Source organism: Elephas maximus, chromosome 4 (genome assembly GCF_024166365.1).
Source record: "Elephas maximus indicus isolate mEleMax1 chromosome 4, mEleMax1 primary haplotype, whole genome shotgun sequence".
NCBI classification, from domain to species: Eukaryota; Metazoa; Chordata; class Mammalia; order Proboscidea; family Elephantidae; genus Elephas; species Elephas maximus.
In genome coordinates, this window is record NC_064822.1 from 196,559,512 (window position 1) to 196,569,258 (window position 9,747).

A 9,747-nucleotide genomic window follows, 5' to 3' on the forward strand; every position below is an offset into this window, starting at 1 on the left:
CTGGGCAAATGCAGGAGGGCTTCTTGGAGAAAGCTGTGCACTAGTGGTGAGGCTGAGGAGCGTTTCCCCAGGCAGGAGAGGGTGCTCCCCGCCCTTCCCAGCAGACTCACTGGAACCCTTAACACCTACCACATGTGCCCTGGGCTGGAGCTCTGGGGCAGCTGCTGGGACGCAGAGCAGACACTCATGGGGTTAGGGGGCCACAGTAACATGTTCCAACCAGATTCTAGAGCATGGAAGAGACCAACTGCAGAGGCTGGGTGAGGGGCAAGGAGATGGCTGAGGGACCCAGGGGGTAGTGACCCCAGCTTTGGCCTGCCTCCTGGGCAGCTAGGAAGGGTTCACTCCACCAGCAGTCCTGGTGAGAAGACCCTAGACAGGCCCAGGTGGGAGTGGTCCTATAGAGGCTGTCAGGTTGTTGGGTTGGATGGCTTGGGTTCAGGGAGAGAAGGCCCGGGGTCACTGACTACTCAGAGTCAGCCTGCTGGGACCCTCACCCATGTTCCCCTTCACCTGTGGCCACTTCCTCACGCAGAAGACAGCGTCATCGTTCCTCTCAGGGATGAGGACACTGAGCTGGGGGGGGCGGGGAGGGATCCTCAAGGTCGCAGCCGGCCGTGGTGGGACTGGGTTCTCAGGGTCTTGTGAGCCCGGGTGTGGCCCCAGGAGGAAGCTGGGGCGTGGCTCCTTGAGGTTGGGCTGCTGGTATAAGAATAAACACAGCCAGGAGGGGCTGCTGTGTTTGTCGGGGTCGGGGTCTCGGGGCCCAGCTCGCTGCTCAGATCTACTCTGGGGCCAGGGCAGCAGGGGGTGGGAGGCCTGGGGGGGGCACGACAAGGGTCGCCTGAACCCCCGGGTCCATTCTGCTCCAGTGACCCCAGGCTCCTCCTCTGGGGGCCGGACCTTAAAGGGTGAAGAGCCTCAGAAACGGGGAAACGGGAAGGCGATCATTTCAGAGAAGTCTGTATAAGGAACAAGGCGGCGACTGGAGGCCTGGGGCGCCGGGGCCCCACGTGGGGACCAGGGGCGGCAGGGCGCACACAGGCCTGGGCGTTGGGGCCGGGCCCCCGTCCCGCCAGGCCCGCCTCCGATCCACCCTCCTCCGGGCCTGGGTGGCGGGGCAGACCCTCCGGGCCACCTCCAGCCTGGCTTCACCCCCAAAGCTGGGCCCCCGGCGGCCCCTCTGGGGACAGCGCTCGGCGCGGTCGCCGCGCTCCGAGGGGCCACAGTGGACGGCCGAGTCCGCGGGTCGGAGCCTCAGCGGCTGTCATTCGGGGCCGGCCCGGCGGCGGCGACCCTGAGCGGCGGCCATTCTCCCCGCCGCCCTCCGCCGCCCGGGACAGCTGGCGGGCAGAGAACCCGGCCAGGCGGAGCCCGCAGCGGCGGACGGACGGAAGGAGCAACCAATCGGAGCCAGGCTCCCGCGGGGCGTGGCCGGGGCGTGGCCGCGGCACCGCCCCTGGCGATTGGGCAACGGCGGAGCAGGACGGGGCGGGACTTCCGGCGGGCCGGCGGGGCTTCCGGCGGAGGGCGCCGCCGATGGCCGCGCTCAGGTCCGCGCTCGGATCCGCGCTCGGGGTCTCGCTCGCGGCCGCCCGCGCCGGGTCGCTGCCCCTGGGCCGCCGCCGCCGCGCTCCGTGCTCGGCCTCGGCCGCCGCCATGGAGCCGGCGCCGCACTGGCTGGCGGGGCTGCGGTTCGACAACCGCGCTCTGCGCGCGCTGCCCGTGGAGACGCCGCCGGGCCGCCAGGACGCCGAGTCCACGCCGCGGCCGGTGCCCGGGGCCTGCTTCACCCGCGCGCGCCCCGCGCCCCTCCGGGAGCCGCGCCTCGTGGCGCTGTCGGAGCCCGCGCTGCGGCTGCTGGGGCTGCGCGCGCCGCCCGCCGACGCCGCCCGCGAGGCCGAGGCCGAGGCCGCGCTCTTCTTCAGCGGCAACGCGCTGCTCCCGGGCGCCGAGCCGGCCGCGCACTGCTACTGCGGCCACCAGTTCGGCCAGTTCGCCGGGCAGCTGGGCGACGGCGCCGCCATGTACCTGGGCGAGGTGTGCCCGGCGGCCGGCGAGCGCTGGGAGCTGCAGCTCAAGGGCGCCGGCCCCACGCCCTTCTCCAGGTGGGAGGACGGGGGGACCTAGGGGCGCCCCTAGGGGCCTCGCTTCCAGGTGGGAGGACGGGGGACCTGGGGGCCGCCCCTAGGGGCCTCGCTTCCAGGTGGGAGGACGGGGGGCCGCCCCTCGGGGCCCCATGCCCTTCTCCAGGTGGGAGGACGGGGGACCTGGGGGCCGCCCGTCGAGGCGCCGGCCCACTGTCTTCTCCAGGCAGAATGAAGGGGAGAGTGTGCCCCTTTTCAGAGCTTCCCTTCCCAGTTCAGGCACAGACAGAAAAGTTTTGTTTCGGCTTTAGAATGTGGCAGGTGGCAGCTTCCACAGCGCCCGTAAAGGCAACAAAGCACGACCAAGTTAGCTGTCGCCAGGGGAAGAAGGCGGGAAGGTCAGGGCCTGGAGGCCTGATTGGCCATGGTTTTTCCGCCCCCACTGTGTGTGCCAGGAAACTGTGCCCCGCCTCCTTGCTGGGTGTCCTCCTGGCCCCTCTGCAAGGGCTGCCACCCACATTGAGCCCTGAGGAAGGAGGCTCCATGGGGCCCCTGGCCTGCAGGGCTAGAAGGGGATCTGTGCCCCCGGTGAGGGTGGTCTAGATGCTCTGGCATTTTGTCTGCCAAGGGTCTGATCCCAGCTATCGAAACACAGTGTTGGCAGCTGCCAGGGTGATACTCCTAAACATTTCAAGGGGTTTGAAATCATTTGTGCGGAATCAGTGTGTAACCGACATTGTTTACCAGTGCTGGCCTTAGGTTCAGGATAGGAGTGAGCAGGGAGCCCAGGGCCGCCGACCTCACAGGAAGCATAACCCTTCCTCTATGCGCCGCTGGCACTCACTTACCTGCAGTGAGGTGGGCGTGGTGTTGACTCCTATTTGGGGATGTGCAGGTAGCCGGGGTGGTATCTAGGTCCAGATGCCGACGGCCTGGCTTGGGGCCGCACACCATCCTGGGTCAGACAGTACCTGGGGTCTATTCTGTTCTTTCTCACGGAACAGTTCACACAGCCACACTCTTTAACTGATTGTTGAACAGCCAAAAATAGACACCTAAGGTGGAATTTTCAGATCAAAGAAACACGTAAGTCCACATTTCTGGCCGCTCCCTCATCTCACTCTCATCTCTCTTCTGATGCCTCGTGCATACACATTGAACGAGCTCCTCCTCCCTGCAAGCCAGCTCCATCTGCTGAGGTTCCAGCCCCACCACCCACTCCCTCTCCCAAGCAAGGGCCTCAGAGGAGCTGGTTCTCCTTGTGCCCTGTGTCGGGAGCTCCCTGACCCCCGCCTTCCTCAGAGCTCCTCACCCCACCTGGTCAGCCCCCACTCCTGGCCGCCAGTGTGGCCTCCAGAGAGTCGTGCTGAGAGTTGGCAGCTCCTTGGAGTGACCTGTAAGTGCTTCTCAACCCAGGGCCTCCTAGTTCCTGAGCATTTTCAAATTTTATGTGTTCAACTTGAGGATAATTTAAGCTGCTTTTGCAGGTTATAAAGACAAACCCTTGTGAGAGTGATTTACATCCAAAGACTCAGTCTTTAAGTCCCAGTTCCCAGGCCTCAAGTGTGGGAGACTTTCTCTTAAAAAGGGCTTATCTGCCCTTCTGTCCAAACCTGTGTGTCCTGGAGTGTCAGCTTCTTGCTCAGGGTCCCCAGCGGGCTTTGTGTCTCCTCAGGTCACTCTGCCCCCTCAGGGCCCACCTTTCTGTTTACATGGGGCCCCCACGCACGCACGCCACCTGTGAGCACCCCAACCTCCAAGAGTCAGTCTTGGAGAGAAATGTCAGCAGTGTCTCCACCTCCAAGTCTCTTAACCATCTACCAGGGGTGGTAGGTTCTGTCATCTTTGCACCGTGGTGGCCGGAGATGAGACTAGTGTCCCACAAGGCTGTGCAGCAGGGTGAGAGGACCCTGCCTGCCCCAGGCGCCCAGGCAGGCCCCTCCTGTGGTGGGGACCCTGGCCCCACTCTGTGATCTCTGGGCTCCAGTTCGGCTCTGGCATCTGTTCTGGGTAGGGGCCTTGTTCCCAGGATCAGTTTGACCAGATTCCAGATTCACTGGCTTAGTTGGCTGGCTTCCTTCTTGGCAAGGTGAAGCCGAGCCGGCTCGGGTGGTGTTCCCATGGCCAAGCAGGGAGGGGGAGCCTTGCAGAGCAGTCACCTGGCCTCACAGGCCCTGCGAGAAGGGGCAGGAGGAAGTGGAGCTTGTGTGTCCTGGATGTGCTGGCCCAAGGAGGGCAGCATCTCAGCACAGCCTCCACAGTCACCTCGTGGATCCACCCCGGGACAACTGCCCTCAGCTGGTCTGCCTTCCTCCCCCTGCAGCAGGTGTGCTTGGGGCTTTGGCTGCACCTGGGCCCTTCCCACAGGCCAGGAGGCCAGGCTGAGGCGGAGTCCATGCAGTCCTCTTCCCACATATTTGTTATGAGAGAACCTTCTAAATGGCTGCAGTGCCTCCCTGCCTGAGTGTACGCTGGGACACTGCTGCCCCTCACCACCCTGCCCTGCACTGTGCTCCGTCCTGACTGGGCCTCAAAGGCCAAGCTGTCCCCCAGCTCAGGGGCTCCAATTCGCTGGGTGTGTCTTTCTGTCTGATTGGATTCCAACGGGGCCCTCGGGGACCCTGTGTCCAGCCTGTCAGTTGAGGAGGAGATGGCTCTCCTGGACCGGCGCCACTTCTCCCCCTGAGCTGTCACTTCTCTTCTTATGCTCTGCCCTTTTTAATTTACGAAAGCAGACGTGTCTGAGCTGAAACCATTCACATTTGTCCAGAGAGAACCGTACCCACGTGTCTGACAATGTGCATGTCCATGTGTCATCCATGCCCGCGTGCCCACGTGTCTGTATGTCTGCGTGTCCCAGGCCCCGGCTTGGTGCTGCAGACATGCGCTGTGGCCCTCGGAGCTCTGGTTCTCGTGCAAGTGCTCTGGGTCACGTGTTTTTTGTAGCCTTTTTCCTGCAGCTGGACGTCTCCTCATATGCCTTCTGAGGTGGTGGGCTGGGCTTGTGTGGATGGCTGCGAGTCTGAGGCCACCCACGTGTGCCTGGTACTCCGGTGACTGCACGATGTTCAGTATCCATCAGTCATGGGGGGTGGAGCGGTGCTCACAGTGAGCACTGTCCAGCCCCAGCCTGACAGGCACTCCCACATCTGGTTTCAGGCAGGCGGATGGCCGCAAGGTCCTGCGCTCCAGCATCCGTGAGTTCCTGTGCAGTGAAGCCATGTTTCACCTGGGGATCCCCACCACGCGGGCCGGGGCCTGCGTCACGTCTGCCTCCACAGTCGTGAGGGATGTGTTCTATGATGGTAATCCAAAGCGTGAAAAGTGCACGGTTGTGTTGCGCATAGCTCCCACTTTTATAAGGTAACCCAGGGTTCCTTGGGCTGCGCGTTAGCTTTGTAGCATCGTAGGCAACGTGCGCTTGGGCAGCTGGGGCACTCGCTAGCCGCAAATGCCAATGACACGCATGCTGGAGACCGTAGCCCAGGCTGCATCTGACACCCGGCCACGGGTGCTTCTGGGAGCCTGTCCTAGAACAGCCTGTCCCGACCCAGACCCATCTTGGCCACTGAGATGGAGTCAACAGGAGACGCTGGGAGGGCAGGCAGAGAGCCAGTCACGTCAGACGTGTGCCTGCCACCTGTGGGCATGGGGGCCCACAGCACGGCATCACCAGCCTGCCCCCTGTCGACTGGCCTGGAGGTTCCTCTCCAGGTGGCCGGGGGCCCCAGCCAAGACACCGGCCCATCCTAGGGCACCCTCGTGGCTTCGACCCTAGTGGCACCGCCACGTGGCACCATTAACACTGACCAGATCATTTCTCTGTGGGGGGCTGTCCGGTGCACTGTTGGAGGTTGAGCAGCATCCCTGCCTCCACCCACTCAATGCCAGTAGGGCCCCCCCTCCCAGCACAGCTGAGAACCACTGCTGATGCCTCCCAGACTTGGTGCTCTTCACATGCTGGCCTTGCTCGGCACCCTGTCAAAGGATGCTGGTCACAGGGCACCCATGTGAGGGGCTCAGGCCCTCACTGTCGGCCTCCTCTAAGCTGCCTTCCCTTCCCCTTGGGGTGGGTGATGGGGGCTGGCCTGGTCTGTTTCTGTGTCCTTCCAGACGAGTTATGTTGCTGCTGCTGGTTTCCTCTTGTCTTCTCCTGTTGGGGGCTGTGGGCTCTAGTAGCTAGGATCCTGGCAAGGGCTGGACTGTTTTCATCTGTCAAAACTTGGGTCTCCCCCGCCAGGTTTGGGTCTTTCGAGATTTTTAAGCCTGCAGACACTCTCACAGGGCGCGAGGGCCCCAGCGTAGGGAGGAACGACATACGCATCCGGATGCTTGACTACGTGATCGGCTCCTTCTATCCCGAGATCCAGGCAGCTCACGCTGACAACCGCGTCCAGAGGAACATCGCCTTCTTCCGGGAGGTGGGTGGGCACAGCCCCGCCCTGGCCCTCGCCCCTCCTGCCCACACACAGCAGGGTACACACTGTCCCATGCCCAGCCAGGGCAGACTTCCCAGAAGCCAGCGCTGTGGTGAGGGTCTTCCGCCCTCTGTGCACCTACAGGGCAGCTGACCATCTAGAAGGAGCAGCCTGGGTGGGAACCAGGGCTGGCAGAGCTGAGGCCTCACGTGGGCCTGCCACAGGGCCTGCCACACAGGCTGGACAAGGGAGAGAAGCGTGCAGCCCTACGTGGGTCAAAGATGATGTTTTTTTCTAGAGCATGTGTGAAAGTTCTCCCCCGATTGAGTGTTGGTTGAGAGCGTGGATGTCTCAGCCAGTGCAGCCACCTTTGGGGGTGTGGCAGGAGGCTGCGCTCACGGAGGGACTGGTGTGGGAGGCCAGGGAAGCAGCCATCCAGGGACGCCGTCCCGTCCTGTCCAGGTGACCCGGCGCACAGCCCGGCTGGTGGCTGAGTGGCAGTGTGTGGGCTTCTGCCATGGCGTGCTCAACACCGACAACATGAGCATCTTGGGACTCACCATCGACTACGGGCCCTTTGGCTTCTTAGACAGGTGGGTGCAGCAAAGGGCTGCTGCTGATGGGAGCTGCCCACCTGGGGCCCTGCCCTGGGAGGGACCACAGTGCTGTGGACTGGGCGGGGGGGCCTGAGGTGTCGCTGCCTCAGGCCACTGCCGCCTGTGTGACGTCTTGCCTAGTCTGCATCCTTGGTGGGGGCTGGCCTGCAGGCTCTGCTCTCCATTGCTGCTCTCCCTCAGCAGTTTGAGGAGGATCCCTTGGCTCCCCGGTGGAGAGTGGACTCAAGCGGCCAGGGGAAGTCTGGCTGTAGCTTTGTGCCCATCACAGGTATGACCCCGACCACGTGTGCAATGCCTCAGACAGTGGGGGGCGCTATGCATACAGCAAGCAGCCTGAGGTGTGCAAGTGGAACCTGCAGAAGCTGGCGGAGGCGCTGGCGCCTGAACTGCCCCTGGAGGTGGGCACGGCCGTGCTGGCCGAAGAGTTTGACGCCGAGCTTCAGCAGCACTACCTGCAGAAGATGCGCCGGAAGCTGGGCCTTGTGCGGACAGAGCTGGAGGAGGACCCAGCGCTGGTGGCCCGGCTCCTGGAGACCATGCACCTGACTGGTGAGCCTGACGGGAGCTGGCACACACACTGAGCACTCTGAAGCTGGCTGCGGGATAGGCTGGTGCTGACTACGATGCCCTCTACAGGCGAATGGGGCAGGCTGGAGGCCATTAGGAGCCAAGTGGCTCAGCCAGGCAGGGGGTGTCTGTCTGGGGACAGTCGGTCCATCTGGCTCTGGGCAGTGGGGGGTCCCTCTGGCTCTGGCCAGGACTGCCCACCCCCCTGACAGGCTGCTCCACAGGGGCCGACTTCACCAACACCTTCTGCCTGCTGAGCGCCTTTGTGGCAGGACCCTCGTCGCCCGAGCAGGCGGCCGTCCTGGACCAGCTCCTGGAGCAGTGTGCATCCTTTGAGGAGCTGAAGCGTGCACTGCGGCCCCAGATGGATCCCCGGTAGGACACGCATTACACTTTCTCAGAATTTGTTTGAAAGCAGAACTTTTAGGGTGGCAAGTTGAACCCGAGAGCGTTAGCTAGTGTTCTGGCAGTGGGTGGAGGGCACCTGAGGGAGTTGATCAGGTCCTGTGGCTGCATTGTTGGGCTGGGAGGAGGATGATGGCACTGTCTGCAGACGGTGGTTCCTGGGCCGTGGGGTGCTTCAGAGAACAGCTCTGGATTCCTGACTAGTAACTGTGGTTCCCATCCCCACTAGATGCCTTCTCAAGACAGGAGATTGGGGTGGTACAAAACTCCAGGACGGGTGGGGATGGTGTTGCTGCTTGTGGCTTTCAGTAAAAATGGGCAGACGGTGGCCAGGCAGAAGGGTTTATTACAGGACCACGGGGAAGTGAGTGTGAAGGCTGGGTGGGGCTCAGACCAGGAAGGGGTCCAGGCCACGGCTCTTCCAGCAGTGACCTTCCTCCAGGTGTTGTGCTCAGAATTTCCCAGGACGCTGTCAGTATCCTGCTAGGACACAATGGTGTTGCCACCCTTGGCCTTTCCAGGGCCCAGGTGACCCCGCACCACCTTCCGCACACCTGGGGGCCTGCTGCTCCAAGGTGAGAGGGACCCTGCTCATGCCCCACTCCCTACAGGCAGCTCTCACTGATGCTGATGCTGGCGCAGTCGAACCCGCAGCTGCTGGGGCTTGTGGGCAGCCGGGCCAGCGTGGCTCGTGAGCTGGAACGCATAGAGCAGCACTCGCAGCTGGAGCAGCTGAGCCCGGCCGAGCTGCAGGCGAGGAACCGCACCCACTGGACAGAGTGGCTCCAGGACTACAGGTGAGGAGGCCACACCTGCCTTGGGTACCAGGGAGGGGTGGGGCACAGGTGAGGGTGCCAGCTGCACCTGACGAGCCTACTGTGGTCAGCGCACGCCTGGAGAAGGATGCAGAAGGGGCTGGAGAGCCCAAGGCCTGGCAGGCAGAGCACATGCGGGTCATGCACGCCAACAACCCTAAGTACGTGCTGCGGAACTACATCGCCCAGACAGCCATCGATGCCGCCGAGAACGGGGACTTCTCAGAGGCAAGTGGGACATGGCCTGCTTGCTTCCTGTGGTGGGGACATGCTGAGCGCTTGGCCCAGGCCGTGGACAGCCCTCACTCTGCTGCCCTGCAGGTCCGGCGGGTGCTGAAGCTGCTGGAGGCCCCTTACTCCCGGGAGGAGGAGCCTACGGAGGCCTTGGAGCTCGGGGAGGCCGCAGGGGCCGTCGGCCTGCAACGCTCCTACAGCAGCAGACCCCCGCCCTGGGCAGCTGAGCTCTGTGTGACGTGATCCTCGTAACACCTTGGGCACAGCCCAAGAGCTCCTGGCACCTGTGCTGCCGTGTCCTGAGACACTGTCTCTCCATGGCGGCAGAGACGTCCAGTCAGGCCTGACCCGTCTCTGTCTGATGTCGACTCTGCAGTGTGCCCAGCCCCATGCTGCCTGCTCCTTGGAGATGGATGGACAGCCCCAGGGTGGGACGTGGAAGCCCCACCTCACTCTGTACAAGTGACCAGCGCCGTGCTGGCTCTTGGTGGACAAGGTGGCCCAGCCACAGGAGGCAGGAACAAGCCCCTGCAGACAAGCCTGGTCCCCAGCCCCAATAAACCTGGTTTCCTCAGGGTTCCTGTGTGGTGCGGGGAGGCTGGGC

General features: G+C 63.4%; 1 protein-coding gene across 1 annotated transcript; it reads left to right on the forward strand.

The window, feature by feature from the left end:
* Positions 1–958: 958 nt before the first annotated feature.
* Positions 959–9,395, forward strand: SELENOO (selenoprotein O). The gene is made up of 9 exons (XM_049884736.1): positions 959–2,108; positions 5,247–5,450; positions 6,328–6,508; positions 6,968–7,098; positions 7,391–7,671; positions 7,914–8,064; positions 8,706–8,891; positions 8,981–9,137; positions 9,231–9,395. The coding sequence occupies exons 1-9, from the start codon at positions 1,540–1,542 to the stop codon at positions 9,393–9,395; spliced, it is 2,025 nt and encodes a 674-aa protein (XP_049740693.1). The 5' UTR covers positions 959–1,539.
* The last annotated feature ends 352 nt before the right edge of the window (positions 9,396–9,747 follow it).